Raw genomic sequence first — 26,747 nt, 5'->3', positions numbered from 1 at the left:
ACTTCCTCCAATCACATCCCTCCGAAAGAACCAACACCTACCCGGGACGTCATGAACAGCAGCTTGGTCTCCATGTCGGGGGTCAGGCGGCACGCCAAGAACTTGCGGGAGGTGCGAGACTGTAAGAGCTGGAGCATTCCTACGAGGGGGGGAGAGAAGAAAACATTTATATGGCTCCGACATATACCGGAGCGCTGTACAGAGATCACTGAGCCAATCACATCAGTCTCAGTACCAGAGGAGCTTACACTCTAATGTCCCCTCCCCCCCCCCCACAGTCACATCAGTCTCTGTACAGAGGAGCTTACACTCTAATGTCCCCTCCCCCCCACATCACATCAGTCTCTGTACAGAGGAGCTTACACTCTAATGTCCCCTCCCCCCCACATCACATCAGTCTCTGTACAGAGGAGCTTACACTCTAATGTCCCCTCCCCCCACAGTCACATCAGTCTCTGTACAGAGGAGCTTACACTCTAATGTCCCCTCCCCCCACAGTCACAACAGTCTCTGTACAGAGGAGCTTACACTCTAATGTCCCCTCCCCCCCACATCACATCAGTCTCTGTACAGAGGAGCTTACACTCTAATGTCCCCTCCCCCCCACATCACATCAGTCTCTGTACAGAGGAGCTTACACTCTAATGTCCCCTCCTCCCCACAGTCACATCAGTCTCTGTACAGAGGAGCTTACACTCTAATGTCCCCTCCCCCCCACATCACATCAGTCTCTGTACAGAGGAGCTTACACTCTAATGTCCCCTCCCCCCCCACAGTCACATCAGTCTCTGTACAGAGGAGCTTACACTCTAATGTCCCCTCCCCCCCACATCACATCAGTCTCTGTACAGAGGAGCTTACACTCTAATGTCCCCTCCCCCCACATCACATCAGTCTCTGTACAGAGGAGCTTACACTCTAATGTCCCCTCCCCCCCACATCACATCAGTCTCTGTACAGAGGAGCTTACACTCTAATGTCCCCCCCCCCCACATCACATCAGTCTCTGTACAGAGGAGCTTACACTCTAATGTCCCCTCCCCCCCACATCACATCAGTCTCTGTACAGAGGAGCTTACACTCTAATGTCCCCCTCCCCCACAGTCACATCAGTCTCTGTACAGAGGAGCTTACACTCTAATGTCCCCTCCCCCCACAGTCACATCAGTCTCTGTACAGAGGAGCTTACACTCTAATGTCTCCTCCCCCCACATCACATCAGTCTCTGTACAGAGGAGCTTACACTCTAATGTCCCCCTCCCCCACAGTCACATCAGTCTCTGTACAGAGGAGCTTACACTCTAATGTCCCCTCCCCCCCCCACAGTCACATCAGTCTCTGTACAGAGGAGCTTACACTCTAATGTCCCCTCCCCCCACAGTCACATCAGTCTCTGTACAGAGGAGCTTACACTCTAATGTCCCCTCCCCCCACAGTCACATCAGTCTCTGTACAGAGGAGCTTACACTCTAATGTCCCCTCCCCCCCCACAGTCACATCAGTCTCTGTACAGAGGAGCTTACACTCTAATGTCCCCTCCCCCCCACATCACATCAGTCTCTGTACAGAGGAGCTTACACTCTAATGACCCCTCCCCCCACATCACATCAGTCTCTGTACAGAGGAGCTTACACTCTAATGTCCCCCCCCCCCCCCCACAGTCACATCAGTCTCTGTACCAGAGGAGCTTGCACTCTAATGTCCCCTCCCCCCACATCACATCAGTCTCTGTACAGAGGAGCTTACACTCTAATGTCTCCTCCCCCCCCCCACATCACATCAGTCTCTGTACAGAGGAGCTTACACTCTAATGTCCCCTCCCCCACACATCACATCACATCAGTCTCTGTACAGAGGAGCTTACACTCTAATGTCCCCCTCCCCCCACAGTCACATCAGTCTCTGTACAGAGGAGCTTACACTCTAATGTCCCCTCCCCCCCCCCACATCACATCAGTCTCTGTACAGAGGAGCTTACACTCTAATGTCCCCTCCCCCCCACATCACATCAGTCTCTGTACAGAGGAGCTTACACTCTAATGTCCCCTCCCCCACATCACATCAGTCTCTGTACAGAGGAGCTTACACTCTAATGTCCCCCCCCCCCACATCACATCAGTCTCTGTACAGAGGAGCTTACACTCTAATGTCCCCTCCCCCCACACACATCACATCAGTCTCTGTACAGAGGAGCTTACACTCTAATGTCCCCTCCCCCCACATCACATCAGTCTCTGTACAGAGGAGCTTACACTCTAATGTCCCCTCCTCCCCACAGTCACATCAGTCTCTGTACAGAGGAGCTTACACTCTAATGTCCCCTCCCCCCCACATCACATCAGTCTCTGTACAGAGGAGCTTACACTCTAATGTCCCCTCCCCCCCACAGTCACATCAGTCTCTGTACAGAGGAGCTTACACTCTAATGTCCCCTCCCCCCCACATCACATCAGTCTCTGTACAGAGGAGCTTACACTCTAATGTCCCCTCCCCCCACATCACATCAGTCTCTGTACAGAGGAGCTTACACTCTAATGTCCCCTCCCCCCCCACATCACATCAGTCTCTGTACAGAGGAGCTTACACTCTAATGTCCCCCCCCCCACACAGTCACATCAGTCTCTGTACAGAGGAGCTTACACTCTAATGTCCCCTCCCCCCCACAGTCACATCAGTCTCTGTACAGAGGAGCTTACACTCTAATGTCCCCTCCCCCCACAGTCACATCAGTCTCTGTACAGAGGAGCTTACACTCTAATGTCCCCTCCCCCCACATCACATCAGTCTCTGTACAGAGGAGCTTACACTCTAATGTCCCCCCCCCCCCACATCACATCAGTCTCTGTACAGAGGAGCTTACACTCTAATGTCCCCTCCCCCCCCCCACAGTCACATCAGTCTCTGTACAGAGGAGCTTACACTCTAATGTCCCCTCCCCCCCACATCACATCAGTCTCTGTACAGAGGAGCTTACACTCTAATGTCCCCTCCCCCCCCACATCACATCAGTCTCTGTACAGAGGAGCTTACACTCTAATGTCCCCCCCCCCCCCCACAGTCACATCAGTCTCTGTACCAGAGGAGCTTGCACTCTAATGTCCCCTCCCCCCACACAGTCACATCAGTCTCTGTACAGAGGAGCTTACACTCTAATGTCCCCTCCCCCCCACATCACATCAGTCTCTGTACAGAGGAGCTTACACTCTAATGCCCCCACCCCCCACAGTCACACACTATAGTGATGTATTGGTTTGGGGGGCATTATGCATACAGACAATAGAGGAACCAATGGCGCGCCCACCCCCCACCACCTTGGTTCGGTTCGCTCCACATCATCAATTAAACTTCACAATAAACTCATTATGCTCTGGCTCGGCAATCAAGACCCTCATCTCATATTTATACCCCCCCCCCCATCGGACCTCCGACTGGCAGTGCGTGAAGCGGAGGAGGGGAGGGGGGGGTGACATGAGGGAACTGGCGGATTGGCGAGAAGGGAGGATATAAATAGATGTTCTACAGCTCCAGGGAAGGAAGTCGGCTAATTACAACCTGCCTGAACATGGGGGGGGGGGGGGTGCGGGGGGGCACCATTAGCACATAGCGAGCGCCCCCCCCAAATCCACTCATCTACAACTGATGAAGCAGCGGGATCATTTCCACCAGAGAGAGGAGAACATTCACTATGGAGAGATGGTGGGGAGGGGACGCAACGCGTACGTCACCGGCCACAGCTAATGTCCTTCACGCTCTGACCCCGGCACTACCAGGAATACACTACAGGTGTGAAGGGGGAGCACAGAGCCAACACGGGTCAGGGGGGCACAGTACACCGCCCTGAGGGTGAGCACAGAACCAACACGGGTCAGGGGGGCACAGTACACCGCCCTGAGGGTGAGCACAGAGCCAACACGGGTCAGGGGGGCACAGAGCCAACACAGGTCAGGGGGGCACAGTACACCGCCCCGAGGGTGAGCAAAGAGCCAACACGGGTCAGGGGGGCACAGTACACCGCCCCGAGGGTGAGCAAAGAGCCAACACGGGTCAGGGGGGCACAGTACACCGCCCCGAGGGTGAGCAAAGAGCCAAAACGGGTCAGGGGGGCACAGTACACCGCCCCGAGGGTGAGCAAAGAGCCAACACGGGTCAGGGGGGCACAGTACACCGCCCCGAGGGTGAGCAAAGAGCCAACACGGGTCAGGGGGGCACAGTACACCGCCCCGAGGGTGAGCAAAGAGCCAACACGGGTCAGGGGGGCACAGTACACCGCCCCGAGGGTGAGCAAAGAGCCAATACGGGTCAGGGTGGCACAGTACACCGCCCGAGAGTGGGCACAGAGCCAACACGGGTCAGGGGCCACAGTACACCGCCCCGAGGGTGAGCACAGCGCCAATGCGGGTCAGGGGCCAAAGTACACCGCCCTGAGGGTGAGCACAGAGCCAACACGCCTGAGGGGGGCACAGTATACCGCCCTGAGGGTGAGCACAGAACCAACTCTCTTTACAAGTACCGCCCACCTTCTCTTTACAAGTACCGCCCACCTTCTCTTTACAAGTACCGCCCACCTTCTCTTTACAAGTACCGCCCACCTTCTCTTTACAAGTACCGCCCACCTTCTCTTTACAAGTACCGCCCACCTTCTCTTTACAAGCACCGCCCACCTTCTCTTTACAAGCACCGCCCACCTTCTCTTTACAAGCACCGCCCACCTTCTCTTTACAAGCACCGCCCACCTTCTCTTTACAAGCACCGCCCACCTTCTCTTTACAAGTACCGCCCACCTTCTCTTTACAAGCACCGCCCACCTTCTCTTTACAAGCACCGCCCACCTTCTCTTTACAAGCACCGCCCACCTTCTCTTTACAAGCACCGCCCACCTTCTCTTTACAAGCACCGCCCACCTTCTCTTTACAAGCACCGCCCACCTTCCCTTTACAAGCACCGCCCACCTTCCCTTTACAAGCACCGCCCACAATGCACCTTCCCTTTATTAGTCCCGCCCACCGTATACTTCTCTTTATAAAAACTAAGGATTGGGGGTGGGAGGAGGGGACATACCTGTGAACTGGGGACTCAGGGCCTGCGGGTTGTGCAGCATATCCTTCCACAGCAGGTCAAACTCCGGGATCCGCGCCACGTTCTGCAGGAGGCGGACCAGGTCCCGACCAATCATGTAGCAGTCCATATACTGCAGGGAACAGAGAGGGGAGGAATTAGGGGGCTTCTAAAGCTTTGCGCCGCCTGTACAGGAAGAAATGGATCTTCACTCAGTGATGAAATGCGGAGGAGATTTTCTCTCACTTCCTGTCCTGATAAAAGCAGACAGTGGTCCTGTTCTCCGGTCTCCGCACTTCCTGCTTTTATGTAAAGAGTTTGACTTTAGGAAAGATGGAGGAGGGAGCGAGCACCTACCCGCTCTCGTAGCAGCATGATACAGAAGTCCACCTCCTTCTGTCGTAGAACCAGCAGCTGAGGGGTCCCGTGGTGGTCGACGATCAGTCGCAGGTAGGTGTACACCGACATGGCGATCAGGATGCTGCTCTTCATGACCCACTCTCTGCAGATGACACCAGAAAATAGTAAAACCCCCCCCAACAGAGATTTCCAACCACCCCGCCTCATTTCACCTTCTCTAGCTTCTCCATTCCTCAATGCAATATTACAACTCAACTCCAGGTAAAGAGTTAGTTTGCCTTTTCACATAACATGAAACCCTGCCCCCGGCACCCCAGTACCCGCTGCACCTACCTCCTTGAATGACAACTTTTCACATCTCAGTGGTCAGCGTTGGTCACGTGCCAGTACTGACCAATGCCCACGCACCACAACGTTAAAACAGCCCCTGTGTGCTGTGTACTGGGCTTTTCAGATGCCCACACCGGCTACGTGGGAAGCAGAAGGTTATCAAGGATGCAGGTAAGTGCAGAGGGGACGAGGGCGGTGGGGAGGATGTAATGTGTTAGTATATGTATATTTTTTTAATACTATAACTGTATTAGTCAATTACAGTATTAAATAAAGGACACACTGCCATCTACAGGCTGTGGTAACCACCTCAAGCTGAAGTTTAATAATTATTCTTTTTAATACTATTACTGTATGAGTTAATTACAGTAATAAACTGAGGTAGACTGCCATCTACAGGCTGTGGTAACCACTTCAAGCTGAATTGTATTCATTATTCTTTTTAATACTATAACTGTATAAGTCAATTACAGTATTAAATAAAGACACACTGCCATCTACAGGCTGTGGTAACCACCTCAAGCTGAAGTTTAATAATTATTCTTTTTAATACTATTACTGTATGAGTTAATTACAGTAATAAACTGAGGTAGACTGCCATCTACAGGCTGTGGTAACCACTTCAAGCTGAATTGTATTAATTATTCTTTTCAATACTATAACTGTACAAGTCAATGAAAGTATTAAATAAAGGCAAATTGCTGTCTACAGATCGTGGTGACCACTACAAGTTTTTCTTAATTATTCTTTTTAATACCATAACTGTATGAGTCAATGACAGTAATAAACTGAGATACACTGCCATCTACAAGCTGTGGTAACCACTATAAGCTGATTTTTTATACATTTTTAATTTTTAATACTATAACTGTACGAGTCAATGACGGTATTAAATAAATGCACATTGCCATCTGCAGGTTGTGGTGGCCTCTGCAAGCAGTTTTTTTAATAATTCTTTTTAATACTAAAACTGTATGAGTCAATGACAGTATTAAATAAAGGCACACTGCCATCTACATGCTGTGGTAACCACTTTAAGCTGAATTTTTATTAATTTTTATTTTTAATACTATAACTGTACGAGTCAATGACGGTATTAATCAAATGCACATTGCCGTCTGCAGGTTGTGGTGACCTCTGCAAGCTGTTTTCTTAAATCAATATTTTTTACACTATAACTGTATGAGTCAATTACAGATTAAACAGAGGCACAGGCTGTAGTGACCACTTCAAGCCAATTTCCTTTTTATTTTCTTAATACTATAACTGTATAAGTCAATTACAGTATTAAACTCTACAGGTAGTGGTGAACTCTGCAAGACCTTTTTTTATTATTATTTTTTAATACTATAACTGTAAGAGTTAATGACAGTATTAAATAAAGGCACACTGCCATCTACAGGCTGTGGTAACCACTGCAAGCTGAATTGGATTCATTATTCTTTTTAATACTATAACTGTATAAGTCAATGAAAGTATTAAATAAAGGCAAATTGCTGTCTACAGATCGTGGTGACCACTGCAAGCTTTTTTTCTTAAATATTATTTTTAATACCATAACTGTATGAGTCAATGACAGTAATAAACTGAGATATACTGCCATCTACAAGCTGTGGTAACCACTATAAGCTGATTTTTTATACATTTTTAATTTTTAATACTATAACTGTACGAGTCAATGACGGTATTAAATAAATGCACATTGCCATCTGCAGGTTGTGGTGGCCTCTGCAAGCAGTTTTTTTAATAATTCTTTTTAATACTAAAACTGTATGAGTCAATGACAGTATTAAATAAAGGCACACTGCCATCTACATGCTGTGGTAACCACTTTAAGCTGAATTTTTATTAATTTTTATTTGTAATACTATAACTGTACGAGTCAATGACGGTATTAATCAAATGCACATTGCCGTCTGCAGGTTGTGGTGACCTCTGCAAGCTGTTTTCTTAAATTATTATTTTTTATACTATAACTGTATGAGTCAATTACAGATTAAACAGAGGCACAGGCTGTAGTGACCACTTCAAGCCAATTTCCTTTTTATATTCTTAATACTATAACTGTATAAGTCAATTACAGTATTAAACTCTACAGGTTGTGGTGAACTCTGCAAGACCTTTTTTTTTTTTTTTTTTAATACTATAACTGTAAGAGTTAATGCCAGTATTAAATAGAGGCCCATTGGTGTCTACAGGCTGTGGTGACCTCTGCAAGCTGTTGTTTTTTTTTTAATTATACTTTTTAATACTATAACTGTATGAGACAATGGCAGTAATAAAAAAAAAAAAAGACACTGCCATCTACAGGCTGTGGTGACCTCCGCAAGCTAAAAACCTTTATTTTTATTTTTTTAAAACTTCAGCTCGCATAGCTGACAAAAGTGATCACATGATCAGGAACCACTCTGATTGGTCCCGGCCCATTAGCTGGGGGGGGGGGGGGTGAAGCCATCAGCGAGCAGGGGGGGGGGGGCAAAGCTGTCAGCGAGCAGGGGGGGGGGGGGAGAAGCTGTCAGCGAGCAGGGGGGGTTTTAAAAGGTATCCCTAGCATATCGCATAGCCTTGAGAAACAATTTTCTAGAGATCATAGGCAGGAAGAGGTTAAAGAGCGCCTTTTATTGATTGGCCTTGAGATGAGATGGGCCCTATATTAGGCACATATTTGGGCCCCTAATGCGAGAAGCTCTTGGCGCACGGGACAGAAATCTGCCCGATATAACCCGCCTGGAGGGCAGCGAATGTTGTGACAACTATTTTGGGGACGTCTGAGGATGCTTAATAAAACATAATTATATGAAGAATTATGAACATTCCCTTCCCAATAAAAATACAACCAATGTACCCGCCAGTTCTATTCTGAAATGAAGAAGTGAGTCAGCGAGGCCATGCAGGGTGGCAGTGCCCCTCTCAGGTGATAAGCAAAGCTCCACTAAAGATAAGTTCACTAGAGAGCGGTGACATCACTGAGAAGAATGCAGCCTATCCAATAACTAGAGAGCGGTGACATCACTGAGAATGCAGCCTATCCAATAACTAGAGAGCGGTGACATCACTGAGAAGAATGCAGCCTATCCAATAACTAAAGAGCGGTGACATCACTGAGAATGCAGCCTATCCAATAACTAAAGAGCGGTGACATCACTGAGAATGCAGCCTATCCAATAACTAGAGAGCGGTGACATCACTGAGAATGCAGCCTATCCAATAACTAGAGAGCGGTGACATCACTGAGAATGCAGCCTATCCAATAACTAGAGAGCGGTGACATCACTGAGAAGAATGCAGCCTATCCAATAACTAAAGAGCGGTGACATCACTGAGAAGAATGCAGCCTATCCAATAACTAGAGAGCGGTGACATCACTGAGAAGAATGCAGCCTATCCAATAACTAGAGAGCGGTGACATCACTGAGAATGCAACCTATCCAATAACTAGAGAGCGGTGACATCACTGAGAATGCAGCCTATCCAATAACTAGAGAGCGGTGACATCACTGAGAATGCAGCCTATCCAATAACTAGAGAGCGGTGACATCACTGAGAATGCAGCCTATCCAATAACTAAAGAGCGGTGACATCGCTGAGAATGCAGCCTATCCAATCACTAGAGAGCGGTGACATCGCTGAGAATGCAGCCTATCCAATAACTAGAGAGCGGTGACATCGCTGAGAATGCAGCCTATCCAATAACTAGAGAGCGGTGACATCGCTGAGAATGCAGCCTATCCAATAACTAGAGAGCGGTGACATCACTGAGAATGCAGCCTATCCAATAACTAGAGAGCGGTGACATCACTGAGAATGCAGCCTATCCAATCACTAGAGAGCGGTGACATCAGCTGTTGGGAGACTTACCTCTGTTCCATCAGGATATCCAGAACACTTTCAGATAGCCAAATATTCTTGGTAGTAATGTCGCCTCCTGTATGGGGTGAGAGGAAGGTAGACGGGAGGGGTGAGAGAGGAGTAGGGAGGCAGAAGGAGGGGTGAGAGGAAGGCAGAAGGAGGGGTGAGAGGGGTAGGGTAGAGGAGGAAGGAGGGGATGGAGGAGGGGTGAGAGGGAGGAGGAGAGGAAGGAGGGGTGAGAGGGAGGAGGAGAGGAAGGAGGGGTGAGAGGGAGGAGGAGAGGAAGGAGGGGTGAGAGGGAGGAGGAGAGGAAGGAGGGGTGAGAGGGGAGGTAGAGTGGAGGAAGGAGGGGTGGGAGGGAGGATAGGAGGAATGAAGGTAGAGAGGAGAAAGGAGGGGTGAGAGGGAGGTAGAGAGGAAGGAGGAGGAGGAAGGAGGGGTGAGAGGGGGAGGAGGAAGGAAGGAGGAAGGAGGGAGGAAGGAGGAAGGAGGGGTGAGAGGGGGAGGAGGAAGGAAGGAGGAAGGAGGGAGGAAGGAGGAAGGAGGAAGGAGGGGTGAGAGGGGGAGGAGGAAGGAAGGAGGAAGGAGGAAGGAGGGAGGAGGGAGGAAGGAGGAAGGAGGAAGGAAGAGGAAGAGGAAGAGGAAGAGGAAGAGGAAGAGGAAGAGGAAGAGGAGGAGGAGGAGGAAGAGGAGGAAGAGGAGGAGGAGGAGGAGGAGGAGGAGGAGGAGGAGGAGGGGTGAGAGGGAGGTAGAGAGGAGGAGGAGGGGTGAGAGGGAGGTAGAGAGGAGGAAGGAGGGGGTGAGAGGAAGGAGGGGGTGAGAGGAAGGAGGAGGAAGGAGGGGGTGAGAGGAAGGAGGAGGAAGGAGGGGGTGAGAGGAAGGAGGAGGAAGGAGGGGTGAGAGAAGAGGAAGGAGGGGTGAGAGAAGAGGAAGGAGAGGAGGAAGGAGAGGAGGAAGGAGAGGAGGGGGTGAGAGGAAGGAAGAGGAAGGAGGGGGTGAGAGGAAGGAGGAGGAGGAGGAAGGAGGGGGTGAGAGGAAGGAGGAGGAGGAGGAAGGAGGAGGAGGAGGAGGAGGGAGGGGGTGAGAGGAAGGAGAGGTGAGAGAAGAGGAAGGAGGGGTGAGAGAAGAGGAAGGAGAAGAGGAAGGAGAGGAGGAAGGAGGGGTGAGAGAGGAGGAAGGAGGGGGTGAGAGAGGAGGAAGGAGGGGGTGAGAGGAAGGTGGAGGAGGAAGGAGGGGTGAGAGGAAGGAGGAGGAGGAGGAGGAGGAGGAGGAGGAGGAGGAGGAGGGGGAGGGGGTGAGAGGAAGGTGGAGGAGGAAGGAGGGGTGAGAGGGAGGAGGAGGAGGAGGAGGAGGAGGAGGAGGAGGAGGAGGAGGAGGAGGAAGGAGGAAGAAGAAGGAGGAAGAAGGAGGAAGGAGGGGGTGAGAGGAAGGAGGAGGAGGAAGGAGGGGGTGAGAGGAAGGAGAGGAGGAAGGAGGGGTGAGAGGAAGGAGGCGGAGGAAGGAGGGGTGAGGGAGGAGGGGTGAGGGAGGAGGGGTGAGGGAGGAGGGGTGAGGGAGGAGGGGTGAGAGGGAGAAGAAGAAGACACAGAGAATGTAATTTTCCTGAGATGAAAGCAGTTCAGTAATTACATCCTACATGACGGCGTGTCCCCGCAGCTCCCCGGTGACCGATCTGTGATAATATTCTCTCAGCGCATTAGACGCGGTGCGTTATCTGAAGCGCCTCGCCGGCACAGTCTGTGCTCGAGTGATCGCACGGCGGCTTATATCGCTGTCACCGGGGGCACGTACCACGCAATGCATAATCCCCACACCCGGAGCCCGTACTGGTGAGGGTGTGACAGCTCTCACCTGCCCCCAGTCACAGTCAGGCCGTTATACATGGACACCGCAATCATCTGATTAACGAAAACGCGATGCGCACACATGCCTGACAGATACGGACCAATATCTGACGCCCATTACGGGTCACGCTGGGGGGTGGAAGGCAAAAACATGTTCCAGCACAGGTTCAGACTTTTGCGTGTCAAGAAGGAGCACAGCATGCAGAGAAACGCGTTGCCACTTAGCAGACACCCCCAGGCATTGTTAAATTGACACCCCCACGCATCAGCAAGCGCCCAGTGTGTTGCAGAATCATGCAGCTTGGTGCAGTGTCTTTGGAAAAGAAGAGAGTGGGACTTAATTCCCGCAGCCCATTGAAATGAATGGCCGTGACGAAACGCGCCCACACTTGGTCGCATCTGTGGAAACAATTCTTACTTAGCTTTCCCTTCTGTGTAATGTTAAGAGGAGGGGGTTGGGGCGTTGAGGTTTTATTAAAATGAACACTCTCTGCGTTGTGCTGCCGGGGCTTAATTATCAGTTGTCAGGTTGTTTTGCCCCCATGATGAAGCCCCCGTGGATGTGGAAAAACACATAGGGGGTGTGGCCTGGACAGAGTTCTAGGCTGAGGCTTCTTCCACATCTTATGTGATGTGCGGCTCTAGGGACTTTCTTCCCTTCACCTAAATGCATGGTCATGGGACGTGCTGGGTCCTTACTGCAGCGGGTGGGCCAAAAAGGGGGGTAAGCTGACAAGAGCAGCCAAAAAGGGGGGGTAAGCTGACAAGAGCAGCCAAAAAGGGGGGGTAAGCTGACAAGAGCGGACAAAAAGGGGGGGTAAGCTGACAAGATCGGCCAAAAAGGGGGGGAAGTTAACAAGAGCGGCCAAAAAGGGGGGGAAGTTAACAAGAGCGGCCAAAAGGGGGGGGAAGTTGACAAGAGCGGCCAAAAGGGGGAATCGACTAATGATGTGCGGCTCTAAGGACTTTCTTCCCTTCACCTAAATGCATGGTCATGGGACATGCTGGGTCCTTTCTGCAGGGGGTGGGTCCCACTTGGAGTCAATGGGGTAGCCACAAGAGCGGCAAAATGGGGCAGCGACAGGGGGGGGGCGAGGCCAAACAGGGCAGCGACAGGGGGGGGGGGGCGAGGCCAAATGGGGCAGCGACGGGGGGGGCGAAGCCAAATGGGGCAGCGGGGGGGGGGGGGAGGCCAAATGGGGCAGCGACGGGGGGGGGGCCAAATGGGGCAGCGACGGGGGGGGGGGGAGGCCAAATGGGGCAGCGACAGGGGGGGGGGCAAATGGGGCAGCGAAAGGGGGGGGCAAATGGGGCAGCGACAGGGGGGGGGGCAAATGGGGCAGCGACGGGGGGGGGGGGGGGAGGCCAAATGGGGCAGCGACAAGGGGGGGCAAAATGGGGCAGCGACAAGATGCTTGCCTGGAGAGACCCAGAGAAGCCAAGCTAGTCTGTATACATCACAGCTTTCCTCCCAGGTCTGAGAACGGCGATGAGCTCATCAAGAGCCCCGCCAGTATCAATTAGCATCTATTTCCTAAAAGTCGCACATGGCGCTCTGTGAAATCATTGATATGAAAGGTGACATCTCTGTCTTCCCTCGTCAGGAACGTCTGGCAGGGATTACCCCAGGGGACCAGGAACATCTTGAGCAGCATACCGAGGATGTTCGCCTCCTCTGCACCAGAAAAGAACACCGCAGCCCCCCCCCCCCCCCACTGGGCCAAGCAGGGGCTCTCTGCTAATGCTGGTCTCTTATGAAGACCCGGTGAGTCCTCCGCAGTCCGCAGGCGGGGTGGCATTAAAGGGGTAGTTCACTTTTACCAGAATACTGCCTATTCAGATACAGGGTTGAACGAGTGAGGGAACTCTGCTTACCACACCCCCCTCCCAGAAGCACCTTGTCCCCAAGGGCCTCTTCCCTGCAACCCTGGCCGGTGGTTGCGGGGGTCTGCAGGCAGCTTATCTGAATCTGGAAGCCCCCCTTTAATAAGAGGGCCCCCCCATATGTGAATGAGGATGGGGTACATTGTACATTAAAGGGGGCTTCCAGATTCAAATAAGCCCCCCCACCCACAGACCCCCCACAACCACTGTCCACGGTTGTGGAGAAGAGGCCCTTGTCCAGGTGCTTTGAAGACCAGGGAGTCCTATGCAGTGCAGGCAGGGTGGCATTAAAAGGGGTAGTTCACTTTTAGCAAAATACTGCCTATTCAGAAACGGAGTTGAACGTGTGAGGTAAACTCTCCCCCTCCCAGAAGAACCTTGTCCCCAAGGGCCTCTTCCCCGCAACCCTGGCCGGTGGTTGCGGGGGTCTGCAGGCAGCTTATCTGAATCTGGAAGCCCCCCTTTAATAAGAGGGCCTTCCCCATGTGAATGGGGTACATTGAACATTAAAAGGGGGCTTCCAGATTCCGATAAGCCCCCCACAACCACCGTCCAGGGTTGTGGAGAGGAGGCCCTTGTCCGGGTGCTTTGAAGACCCAGTGAGTCCTCCGCAGTAACCAGCAGGTAGTCCGCACATCAGACTAACCATACATAGAGTTAGTTGAATACGTAAGTGTCAGATTGTGCAGGATGGCACCCACATATACCAGGGAGTCATGCTTCCTGTGAACGTAGTTGTGGGATATGGAAGACTTACCTGCGATTTGTTTCATGAAGGTCATACAAACGCCGTCGGCTCCCAGCACGCTGCTCTTCACCAACTCCCGCACCAACCAGATCAGCTGTAAAAGAGAGGACGCCGTACCCGTTAGCGCCAATAGAAAAAAGAGCCGGCCATCAGAATAAAATACAGGCGAGGTCGGCGTTCACCCTTCTACCGTTCATCGGCAAGTTTACTTTTATAGAAAATCCCAACTTATCAAAAGAAACAAGAATGTGTGGAGGGACCATTGCGTGCGCCTTTACACTGAAGGCGTTTTAGCACTAAAAAAAGCGCCTGAAAATCGCCTCTGTGGGGGTCGGCAGGCGGCTTATCGGAATCTGGAAGCCCCCTTTAACAAGAAGGCCACCCAGATTTCCGATAAACCCCCCACAACCACCGGCCAGGGTTGTATAGAAGAGGCCCTTGTCCAGGTGCTTTGGGGGAGGCAGAGCCTCCCCCCCTCGGTTTCTAGGCCTGCCAGTGTGAAAGTCTGCTTTGGGGGAGGCAGAGCCACTCCTACCCCAAAGCACCCACCTCATGTTGAGGGCATGTGGCCTGGTATGGTTCAGGAGAGGGGGCGCTCGCTTAACCCCCCCCCCTTTTTCTTCCTCCGGAGTATAGTATATTTGAAATCAACCTAATCTTGACCCAGACACTGCCCCCCACCCCCTTCCCAGGTGCTTCCTAACTTTTGTCCCCTACCCGGTTTACCTCCTTCTGTGGCGCTACCTGTGTACATGGAGTGACCCCCACCCCATAGACTTAGAGAGTATCACCCCCAACATCCCAAGTGTAAGGATACAACTCCATTCAAGTCTATGGGGACTGGCAGGACCAAGAAATGTTTTAGGTTGGAAGAGGTTGCCCCATAGGGTTGAATGGATCTGCAAGGCAGAGGTAAGGGAGCACCTGGTCAAGGGATGTATGGTAGACTCAGGTGTGAACACCCCAAAAATGGTTGACACCTGAGCAAGCAAGGGCATCAGAACCCCCAAAAGATGCAGCACCTGGGGCCTTTCCAAGGCGTCTACTGGTGTCATTGTCTGAGGGAGGTGTGTCCATAAGGTCACATGACATGCATGTTGTCGAAGAGCCTCCATGTCTAAAATGTACCTACCTGCGTCCGGCAGGTGTCCTGAAGCTTCAGATACTTCTCCATTAAGATCTGGTTGATTTTGTTGAGAACGATGTTCATCCCGTCTCTGCTGACCAGCGCCAGATCGCGGTAACACTACGGGAGAGAGAGAAGAAAAAAGGGTCACTCATTCTGCTGGAAATCACGAGAAAGTGGGAGGAGTTCTTACAGAAAACAGTGGAGGAGAGCCAAGCAAGTCTGGAATGAGGAAAGGGTTCTTTAGAAGTTGCTAGTGGCAAGCTGTAGTCTTAACCCTACAGGGGGCGCTGCAAGGATGGTCCTGATGTGGCAAATGTGTGTTACTAGCTAAGCAGTTTTCCATGTCCACCAATTGACACCCACATTACATGGCATAGACTAGAATGTAGACTACAGGCTCGGGCCCCATTATATTTGGCAGTATCAGGGGTGCTTGTGGCACCAAAATGAGGAGGAATGCAACGCCCATCGCAGCCAGAGGTGGGAGGAGCTGTGGCCCCAGCACAGGCGTGTCCTACAAGGATGCCGTCAAATTGAATGCAGTTGCTCCCCATCACAGGTCACATGACTGATCTTTTAAAATAAAAAAGTTTTACTTTTTACAAGTATTTGAATGTTATTTAATGAAGGGGGTATAGGGTTGGGTGAGCTGGCTTATTCCAGCTTAAGCTTTAATAGTCTTAAAAGTGTCCCTTCCCCCCCACCCACCAATGCTGACCTACCTGCCTAAGAAAGTTATATGTACTATTTTCAGGCCGCTCTCTTCTGGTCATGTGATCCCGTGTCAGCGGCAGCTGCAGGGGAGAGGAGAGAGCGCTTCAACAAATGCCTGGAAATTTCAAGAAACCGTGACACCACCCATAGGCTCCCAAGACCCAGATGTTGCCGGCGCTCCCTCTTCTCCCCTGCAGCTGGCCGACATGGGAGAGCCAAATCATGTGACTGAACCGATGCAAGTATTATGACAGTGTGTGGCACTGCCACTGTGAAAATAACACAGGATTTGCAACAAGGGGTAATGTGAGGTTCCAGACTATTGTTCCTAGAGAAAACCGTTTTTGGCTTCCTCTGGATTTCGGGCCTGGAGCTTGAAGGTTCCACAGTGTTTTAGGCGGGATGGAACCATCAATCCTGGTCCCGGACTTTACCGGATTACTGCAGCCTGTGTGAGTACAGTAGATGGGTGTGCAGAGGCGTCCTTTACTCAAGCCGGAGGATAGCCAAGAGTTCCCAGTTTGGAGACAACTCCTATATTCGAGACAGGTGGTCCCAACCAGGGGTCAGAGGAGCCCCAGCCAGGATTGAAGAAAAACGAAGTCTCACCGGCCAGGAGATCTCACCCGGGGGTCAGAGGCGCCCCGGCCAGGAGGTCTCACCCGGGGATCAGAGGCGCCCCGGCTAGGAGGTCTCACCCGGGGATCAGAGGCGCCCCCCGGCCAGGAGGTCTCACCCGGGGGTCAGAGGCGCCCCCCGGCCAGGAGGTCTCACCCGGGGGTCAGAGGCGCCCCCCGGCCAGGAGGTCTCACCCGGGGGTCAGAGGCGCCCCCCGGCCAGGAGGTCTCACCCGGGGGTCAGGGAGCCTCCCTCAAGGGTCAGATGAGCCCCAGCCAAGAGTCAGGAGACAGGAGGTCTGACCCAGCGATCAGAGTTGCCCTAGCCAGGAGTGGAGCGACAGGTTGTCTCACCCAGAGGTCAGAGGGCACCCAGCCAAGAGATGGGAGGTCTCATCCGGGGGGGGGGTCGGATGCGCCTGGAGCCAAAAAAGAGGTCTCACCCAGAGGTCTCCCAGCCTGGAGTGAAGAAACAGGAGGTCTCACCCAGAGGTCAGAGGAGCCCCAACCAGGAGTCAGAGAGCCTCACCCAGGGGTCAGAGGGGCCCAACCCAGGAGCCAAGAGATAGGAGGTCTCACCCAGGGGGGTCGGATGTGCCCCAGCCTGGATCCAAAAAAAAAAAAAAAACAGGAGGTCTCACCCAGGGGTCAGAGGTGCCCCAGTCAGCAGCCACAAGGTCTCATTCCAGGAGTGTGCCCTATCGGGGTGGCAGGGAAACCCCTATCCAGGTTGACGTTAGACGACATTGACGAAGATAAAAAAAAATTTGTTGGTGGTTTGGGGGGGGGGGAGGGGTTTGGGGGGGGGAGGGGGTTGGGGAGGGGACAGCTTCTAAATTCCTTGCTATAGGCCCCATTTTGTCTGGGCAGGTCAATGGCATCCATAGAGGTGCTTGTGGCACCCAAATCAGTTAAAATGTGCCGCCCATGGCAGACAGAGGTGTGGGGAGTTAGGGGACTTGCGGCCCTTGTGGCCCCAGTACGGGTGCATTCCCCGATGTCACCATTCCTCCCCGACCACAGGGAAGGAAGAAGCGAGGGAGGGAAGGAGGAAGGGATCAAAGTGGTCACTACCGATGTTTTAAAATGGAAAAAAAAGGTGAATTTTAATAAGTATTTGAACATTAATATCAAAGGGGGAGGGGCCTGGTTTATGGTTGTTAAATCACTGGAGTTCCACTTTAAATTGACAGGTGAACCTTAAAGACGAGCGAGCGCACGGCAGAGGAGGACGCACAAAGAGCCACCTGCGGCACCCAACCACATGTCGCACAATAGACACCAAAACTAACGAGAAGAGGAGGATAAATCGCGCTGAGTGGGTAAGCGGCGGCGGTGAGAAAAGCGAGCGGGGAGATTTAGCCCCAGAAAAGACTTTTAAGTGTCGGGAATCTTCCACAAAGATGATGAGAGGAGAGATCGGTGACAGGATACAAATGGGTTGTCAGCCAACCCGATGATGAACACGGAAACAAAAAGACAAAGCTTCATCAGAAAGGGCACCGCGCGGCGGGGGGAGCGCAGAAACCATCTGGAACTTTCCAGGAAGGCGGTCTGACTGGCGCATCAAACTGGCTGCCAAGAGCACGATTCACCTTCACTAAAATCCGTCATTAATCGTGTCAGAAGACCACAAATGTTGTGTTCCAGGTATGTTTTTGCTAGTTACATCCTGCTTGGACCGCTGTCCGTAGACATATGCCATACCGGGCTAGATCCTGTGGAGAATCACAACGGTCGCTGCTACTACACCAATTTATTGCGGTCTTCTGGGCCCTACTGCACACAACACAGGGGGGCGCTCACAGGGCACAGGCAACATTCAGCAAACACCTTCTGGTATCGTTCTTAAAGTGGTTGTAAACCCGTTACAACCACTTTTACCTACAGATGAGCCTAGATTAAGGCTTACCTGTAGGTGATCAAAATATCTCCCAAACCTCGTTTTGCACAGAGTGGCCCAGATTCTCCTCTTCTAGGGACCCACGGCAGCTCCTCCACACATTAGATAACCCCCTCTGGGAAGGTCTCTCCCGAGGGGGTTACCTTGCGTACATAGCCGCCGAGTGTATGACTCGGCAAAGGAGGCAAGAGGTCCTCCTTTATGGGCAAAGGAGGCAAGAGGTCCTTTATGGGCAAAGGAGGCAAGAGGTCCTTTATGGGCAAAGGAGGCAAGAGGTCCTCCTTTATGGGCAACGGAGGCGAGAGGTCCTCCTTTATGGGCAACGGAGGCGAGAGGTCCTCCTTTATGGGCAACGGAGGCGAGAGGTCCTCCTTTATGGGCAACGGAGGCGAGAGGTCCTCCTTTATGGGCAACGGAGGCGAGAGGTCCTCCTTTATGGGCAACGGAGGCGAGAGGTCCTCCTTTATGGGCAACGGAGGCGAGAGGTCCTCCTTTATGGGCAACGGAGGCGAGAGGTCCTCCTTTATGGGCAACGGAGGCGAGAGGTCCTCCTTTATGGGCAACGGAGGCAAGAGGTCCTCCTTTATGGGCAACGGAGGCAAGAGGTCCTCCTTTATGGGCAACGGAGGCAAGAGGTCCTCCTTTATGGGCAACAGAGACAAGAGGTCCTCCTTTATGGGAGGATGTACGGCCATCAGGTTCCTTCCTCCCCTGAACTGGAGAAGGTTTCCCTTTAGGCCCCCCACCTAGTAAACTTGGATGGAGGGTGTGGGTTCTTGGGCCAACCTTGAAGTCTACAGGGAGACTATATGGCCACCAGGTTCCTTCCTCTGCTGAACCGGAGGGGGGTTTCCCTTCAGGCCCCTCACCTAGTAAACTTGGATGGAGGGTGTGGGTCCTTGGGCCAACCTTGAAGTCTACAGGGAGGCTGTACGGCCACCAGGTTCCTTCCTCCCCTGAACCGGAGGGGGTTTCACTTCAGGCCCCTCACCAAGTACCAATTTGTTGGCTTCGGCTGACCATTAGGAGAGGGGTACACCAGGCCTTTTGGCTAGGTGGACCAAGTTCTTGTTGGGGGGCGGGTCGTCAAGGCAGAGCCCTACTCTTATCCCTAAGTGCACTTTTTTGTGTGTTTTTTATACACTTAGGGGTTTTGTTTTTGCGCACCCACTGCATAAAAAAGTCGTTTGAGACCCCATCGCCTCCCCATGGGAACTCGAAACTGAAATAATCACAAGGTGCTTCATCCAGAAGTAAAGCCCCATAGGACCAGCAGGATGGGTCCCCACATATCAGACACTATCTGAGGCACTTCGATGTCTTTCTTCTCCAGGCGTAACGTCAACAGATATGAGAACTTTCTCCAAGTTCTATTTATTCTTCCACTTTATACCTCAAGTTGGTAATTGCGTTTGAGGATTTGTTTACAAGGCATTCCATCAGCCATTCTGCCACAACAGCCCGGAGATTTGCAGAGAGGGGATTAGCATAACGCCCCCCGAGGGATTTACAGTGTGTGAGCAGGTAGAGAGATTTCAGAAGCCACGGCGGACAGATATCGGCTGGCAAGCGAGGATAGGCGGCTTCACTAACGACCCGAGAGCACGCCGGCAACAAAATGAATAAAAGATTACAGATGTATGTGAAGTCGGCGCGGAGGGAGGAATTTGTGATAACGAGCAGGAAGGGAGCGGAAGGTGATAGAAAACTCTGCTGGGCGTTCTTTTATAAATACCAGCCTGGAAAATCAACAACCTCTCTCTATAAATATATAGATATAGCATTTCCCATAGAGTACAGTGTGTGACCCAATCTGGGGGCCCGGATCAAGATAACGGGTGAGGCAGTGACTGTCCAAATTTGGAAACCCACTTCCCGATTCTGCTAAAGAATGCAGCAATGTCCAAGTCTAGGGGCCCAGTTCCCCATCCTGGTAAAGAGTGCAGCAATGTCCAAGTCTAGGGGCCCCAGTTCCCCATCCTGGTAAAGAGTGCAGCAATGCCCAAGTCTAGGGGCCCAGTTCCCCATCCTGGTAAAGAGTGCAGCAATGCCCAAGTCTAGGGGCCCAGTTCCCCATCCTGGTAAAGAATGCAGCAGTGTCCAAGTCTAGGGGCCCAGTTCCCCATCCTGGTAAAGAATGCAGCAATGTCCAAGTCTACCCAGTTCCCCATCCTGGTAAAGAGTGCAGCAATGTCCAAGTCTACCCAGTTCCCCATCCTGGTAAAGAGTGCAGCAATGTCCAAGTCTAGGGGCCCAGTTCCCCATCCTGGTAAAGAGTGCAGCAATGCCCAAGTCTAGGGGCCCAGTTCCCCATCCTGGTAAAGAGTGCAGCAATGCCCAAGTCTAGGGGCCCAGTTCCCCATCCTGGTAAAGAGTGCAGCAATGTCCAAGTCTAGGGGCCCAGTTCCCCATCCTGGTAAAGAATGCAGCAGTGTCCAAGTCTAGGGGCCCAGTTCCCCATCCTGGTAAAGAGTGCAGCAGTGTCCAAGTCTAGGGGCCCAGTTCCCCATCCTGGTAAAGAGTGCAGCAATGTCCAAGTCTAGGGGCCCAGTTCCCCATCCTGGTAAAGAGTGCAGCAATGTCCAAGTCTAGGGGCCCAGTTCCCCATCCCGGTAAAGAGTGCAGCAATGTCCAAGTCTAGGGGCCCAGTTCCCCATCCTGGTAAAGAATGCAGCAGTGTCCAAGTCTAGGGGCCCAGTTCCCCATCCTGGTAAAGAATGCAGCAATGTCCAAGTCTAGGGGTCAAGTTCCCCATCCTGGTAAAGAGTGCAGCAATGTCCAAGTCTAGGGGCCCAGTTCCCCATCCCGGTAAAGAGTGCAGCAATGTCCAAGTCTAGGGGCCCAGTTCCCCATCCTGGTAAAGAGTGCAGCAATGTCCAAGTCTAGGGGCCCAGTTCCCCATCCCGGTAAAGAGTGCAGCAATGTCCAAGTCTAGGGGCCCAGTTCCCCATCCTGGTAAAGAATGCAGCAGTGTCCAAGTCTAGGGGCCCAGTTCCCCATCCTGGTAAAGAGTGCAGCAGTGTCCAAGTCTAGGGGCCCAGTTCCCCATCCTGGTAAAGAGTGCAGCAATGTCCAAGTCTAGGGGCCCAGATTTTGATCCTGGTAATGGGTGTAGCAGTAACCAACCAAATCTTGAGACCCAGATCCAGATAATGGGTATCCAAATCCTGATCCTGTCTAAATCTGGAGACCCAAATCCCGATAATTGGTGCAGCAGTGACCAACCAAATTGGGAGACCCAGAGCCTGATCCCGGTAGTGAGTGCAGCAGTGACCATCCAAATCTGGAGACCCAGATAATGGATGCAGCAGTGACTGTCCAAATTGGGAGACCCAGATCCCGATAATGGGTGCAGCAGTGACCATTTAAATATGGTGGTCCAAATCCTGATCAAGGGTGCGGCAATGACTGTCTAAATCGGGAGACCCAGATCCTGATCCCGGTAATGGGTGCAGCAGTGACCAACCAAATGTGGAGATCCCGATCCTGGTAATGGAGTGCAGGAGTGACCATTTAAATATGGGAGTCCAGATCCTGATCAAGAGTGCAGCAATGTCCAAGTCTAGGGGCCCAGTTTTTGATCCTGGTAATGGGAATAACAGTGGCTGTCCAAATCTGGAGACCCAGATCCCGATAATGGGTGCCACAGTGACCATTTAAATATGGGGGTCCAGATCCTGATCAAGAGTGCGGCAATGGCGGTCCGAATCTGGAGACCCAGATCATGGTCCCGGGTAATGGGTGCAGCAGTGACCAACCAAATCTGGAGACCCAGATCCTGATCCCAGTAATGGGTGCAGCAGTGACCAACCAATCCCGATCCTGGTAATGGGTGAAGCAGTGACCATTTAAATATGGGGGTCCAGATCCTGATCAAGAGTGCGGCAATTACGATCCAAATCTGGAGACGCAGATCCTGGTCCCGGTAATGGGTGCAGCAGTGACCAACCAAATCTGTAGACCCAGACCCAGATCCTGATCCCAGTAATGGGTGCAGCAGTGACCAACCAATCCTGGAGATCCCAATCCTGGTAATGGGTCCAGCAGTGACCATTTAAATATGGGGGTCTAGATCCTGATGAAGAGTGCGGCTAAGTTGTTCCAAATCTTGAGATCCAGATCCCGGTAATGGGTGCAGCAGTGACCAACCAAATCTGGAGACCCAGATCCTGATCCCGGTAATGGGTGCAGCAGTGACCAACCAAATCTGTAGACCCAGACCCAGATCCTGATCCCAGTAATGGGTGTAGCAGTGACCAACCAATCCTGGAGACCCAGATCCTGATCCCGGTAATGGGTGCAGCAGTGACCAACCAAATCTGGAGACCCAGATCCTGGTCCCAGTAATGGGTGCAGCAGTGACCATTTAAATATGGACACCGATCCCCTGCCTGCTGCCATGGGGCAAAATGAGAGGGGGGGGGCGCGCGCAAGTGCTTTATAGTAACATGTTACTAAAGGTGAACATATACTTTAATATAATTGAATTTATATTTTCATTAATTGTTTTTTTAGTATTATTTTATTACATTATTATTATATTATTATGCAGCATTTATATGCGTTTGCTTAGCCCTTTATTAATATTACTGTACTGACATAATTATAATATAATAAATAAAATGACATAATTATTATAATATAATATTTATCATAATTTATTGTTTATAACATTTATAAGAAATTATTTTCTCATCAGTGGAATGGTGATGCTTTTCGCAGACGGCGGAGCGTGCCATTATCTATCGGAATCAATACGATCAATTCTTCTTTTGATGAAGAGCTCTCAGTAAGTCACGGGGGGGGGAGGGTCCTCTGGTGTTCTGTTAGGCTGATATCCGTCACTAATTGCTAGCTTTTCAGCCGAGCAGCACATCCAGGCTCAAAGCGCCGACACGGAGAAGTCGCTATTTTAGGAGTGAATTTTTGCGCTCCGTCTCGCCATGGTTCTCCCCCCCCCCCCCCGGCGCGGAGCGGGTTAACGGCGGGGGCTCAGGCACAGGTGTAGGAAGGAGCCATGTGACGGCTCCGGGGGCCGGCGGTGCCGGTGTCAGCTCCGGCATCAAAGTGGCAGCTCTAATTATCCGCAGCCGAGGAACTCGCAGCAAATCTGGAGCGTCGGATCAAAAGCCACGTCAGGAAGGAGAACTAATGAGGAGCGGGAAGAAAGGCAGGCACGGGTGTAAGGTGTAATGCCGCCCCCCCCCCCCCGGGGCACCATTAGTTTTGTGTGTGTGTGTGTGGGGGGGGGGGGGGGTCATGACAGCTTTTAACGCAACAGAAACCACAAAGGTCTAGAATGACACAGAAAGCGCGCGTTCCCTTCTTCTCATTGGGTGCTCACCCCCCCCCCCCCCCTCATATCGCAACCCGATCGTTACTCCTTCCGATCACAAATTCAAAGCTGAAGTTTAAACCTCCTATTTTTTTTTCTCCCCCTTCATTAATATGCGGACGCCGCCAGCTTGTTGGACATCCCATTCCAGAACCATTAATGTATCCCCACCCCCCACCAATGGTCACTAACCAGGCCCTTTCCGACGCTTTAAAGTTAAAAAAATATATTTTCAGTGTGCAAAGTTTGTTGTCTGGAGGATCTACAGCCGGGGGAGCACCGATTTTTCAAAGTCGGCACCCCTTCCATAGACTCCCATGTTAAACGGTAATTTCTCCCGAGACTTTGGGGACCCAGTACCGGCCGGCCGTAGGTCCCCTGGACCCAGAACTTGGCACACATGTAGCTCCCATTTCTCCTCTACAAGTGTGCAGAGTTGTCTGGGGGACCTACGGCCGGGGAGCACCGATTTTTCAAAGCCGGGCACCCCTTCCATAGACTCTCATGTTAAACATCAGTCTAGGCATGGGCACAGTGAGGCAAAGTGGGGCACAGTGAGGCAAAGTGGGGCACAGTGAGGCAAAGTGGGGCACAGTGAGGCAAAGTGGGGCACAGTGGGGCACAGTGGGGCACAGTGAGGCATGCACATGGACACAGCGAGGAAAAGTGAGGCACAGTGATGGATACCCTAGGCTTATACTCGAGTCAATACGTTTTCCCATTTTTTTGTGGTAAAATCAGATGGACCCTTCCCACCCGGAAGCTAATTGGCCTTGGACAGCTTTCATGAGAAAGACATAAAAAAAAAAATGGGGTTCTGGCCAATAGCTTCATCCTTAATCCCCGTAAACCACTTGCAAGCCATAACGTTTCTATACATGTAATGCAGTTGGCACCCTCCACTCCTCTGAGAAGGCTTTCCATACGTTTTGGGGGGGGGGGGGGTCTCGGTGTCCATTTGTGGGGTCAGGTACTGATGTTGGACGCCTCGCATTGGGCACCAGTTAAAAATCTGCTCACCATCTCATATAAAGTGAAGGCGCCTCCAACCAACAGTCACCTAAAAGACGTTTCTCAGCCACTGACGCGCTTCGGGTTTTGAAGGCGACTCCTAATTACTGCACATCTTCCACACAAGCCTGAGGATCGGCTTCGGTCCCCAGAGAGGACCGGCTTCCTCGGGGGGGCACAATGGGCACCCCCGCCATAACCAACGCTTCATTAGAACGGCTCTCCATCGCGGATCAGAGGACTCTGCCGATCGCAGAAAGTAATTAGCTACTTGAAACATTCTCCCTCCACTCAGAAGAAGCCGGCAGAAGCTTTCCGCCTCCGTCTGGATCATCGTTATTTATAATAAAGTCTTTCGGGTGGATTCAACCCAAAAAAAGATGAAAAACGTCCGCCATCCGCACACGTGGATTCCGGAGCAAAAAAGGGAAATAAACGTTACTTCAAACTCCGAGCTTCTCGTCATGGGGGGGGGTCCTTTCGTCCGTATCTCAGAATGACGGGGCTGCAGTGTGAGGGCTTCACTTTTTCCACAGGTATCACAGGCTCCTCCCGCGCACACAAGCGTCACAGGCACCTCCCGCGCACACAAGCACGTCTCGGGCTCCTCCCGCGCACACAGAAGCGTCACGGGCTCCTCCCGCGCACACAGAAGCGTCACGGGCTCCTCCCGCGCACACAAGCGTCACAGGCTTATCCCACGCACACACAAGCGTCACAGGCTCCTCCCGCGCACACACACACACAAGCGTCACAGGCTCCTCCCACGCACACAGAAGAGTCTCGGGCTCCTCCCGCACACACAGAAGTGTCTCGGGCTCCTCCCGCACACACAGAAGTGTCTCGGGCTCCTCCCGCGCACACAGAAGCGTCACGGGCTCCTCCCGCGCACACAGAAGCGTCACGGGCTCCTCCCGCGCACACACAAGCGTCACGGGCTTATCCCACGCACACACAAGCGTCACAGGCTCCTCCCGCGCACACACACACAAGCGTCACAGGCTCCTCCCGCGCACACAGAAGAGTCTCGGGCTCCTCCCGCACACACAGAAGTGTCTCGGGCTCCTCCCGCACACACAGAAGTGTCTCGGGCTCCTCCCGCACACACAGAAGTGTCTCGGGCTCCTCCCGCACACACAGAAGTGTCTCGGGCTCCTCCCGCACACACAGAAGTGTCTCGGGCTCCTCCCGCACACACAGAAGTGTCTCGGGCTCCTCCCGCACACACAGAAGTGTCTCGGGCTCCTCCCGCACACACAGAAGTGTCTCGGGCTCCTCCCGCACACACAGAAGTGTCTCGGGCTCCTCCCGCACACACAGAAGAGTCTGGGGCTCCTCCCACGCACACAGAAGAGTCTCGGGCTCCTCCCACGCACACAGACGTCTCTCAGGCTTCTCCCACGCACATAGAAGTGTCTCGGGCTCGTCGTATATACACAGAAGTGTCTCGGGCTCCTCCCACATAAAGAAGTGTCTCGGGCTCCTTCCATATACACAAGTATCACAGCCTCCTTTGCAACCCCTTTAAGAGCGGTCACGGCAGGTATAGTGTCATTTGACGGGAACCACCTAGGAGTTAATTTTTCCTTTTTTAATAAAGAATTTGTCCCAAGCTGTGTCTGTTTTTTTTTAATTTTGGACACTTTTGTGAAATGGTAGGGGTACCCAGTTACCACTGGGGGGAGGGCGGGACCTGGGGTTTCCCTTTGTTAAAAGGGCTCTTCCAGATTCCGATAACACCGCAGACCCCCGCAACCACCGGGCAAGGGTTGTGGGGATGAGGCCCTTGTCCCCATTAACATGGGTACATCCTCCCCATGTTTTGGGCATGTGGCCTGGTACGGTCCGGGGGGGGGGGCGCTCTCTCGTCCCCCTCTCCCTCTTTTCCTGTGGCCTTTCAGGTTGCGTGCTCGGATAAGGGTCTGGTATGGATTTTTGGGGGGAACCCCATGCCATTTTTTTCATTTT

The 26,747-nt window shown here is 52.2% G+C and overlaps 1 protein-coding gene across 1 annotated transcript in view; it reads right to left on the bottom strand.

The window, feature by feature from the left end:
* LOC120920622 (integrator complex subunit 3-like) overlaps positions 1–26,747 on the bottom strand; it is a 71,560-nt gene that overhangs the window by 7,518 nt on the left and 37,295 nt on the right. The window contains exons 4-9 of the mRNA XM_040332806.1: positions 15,203–15,316; positions 14,080–14,164; positions 9,604–9,670; positions 5,413–5,557; positions 5,059–5,188; positions 42–139 (exon numbers count right to left, since the gene is read on the bottom strand). Of these exons, the coding sequence (XP_040188740.1) occupies positions 42–139; positions 5,059–5,188; positions 5,413–5,557; positions 9,604–9,670; positions 14,080–14,164; positions 15,203–15,316 (639 nt within the window). The remainder of the gene's footprint in view (positions 1–41; positions 140–5,058; positions 5,189–5,412; positions 5,558–9,603; positions 9,671–14,079; positions 14,165–15,202; positions 15,317–26,747) is intronic.

This window comes from Rana temporaria, chromosome 13, assembly GCF_905171775.1.
Source record: "Rana temporaria chromosome 13, aRanTem1.1, whole genome shotgun sequence".
In the NCBI taxonomy this organism is placed as follows: Eukaryota; Metazoa; Chordata; class Amphibia; order Anura; family Ranidae; genus Rana; species Rana temporaria.
This window is presented reverse-complemented; position numbering and strand designations above follow the sequence as displayed.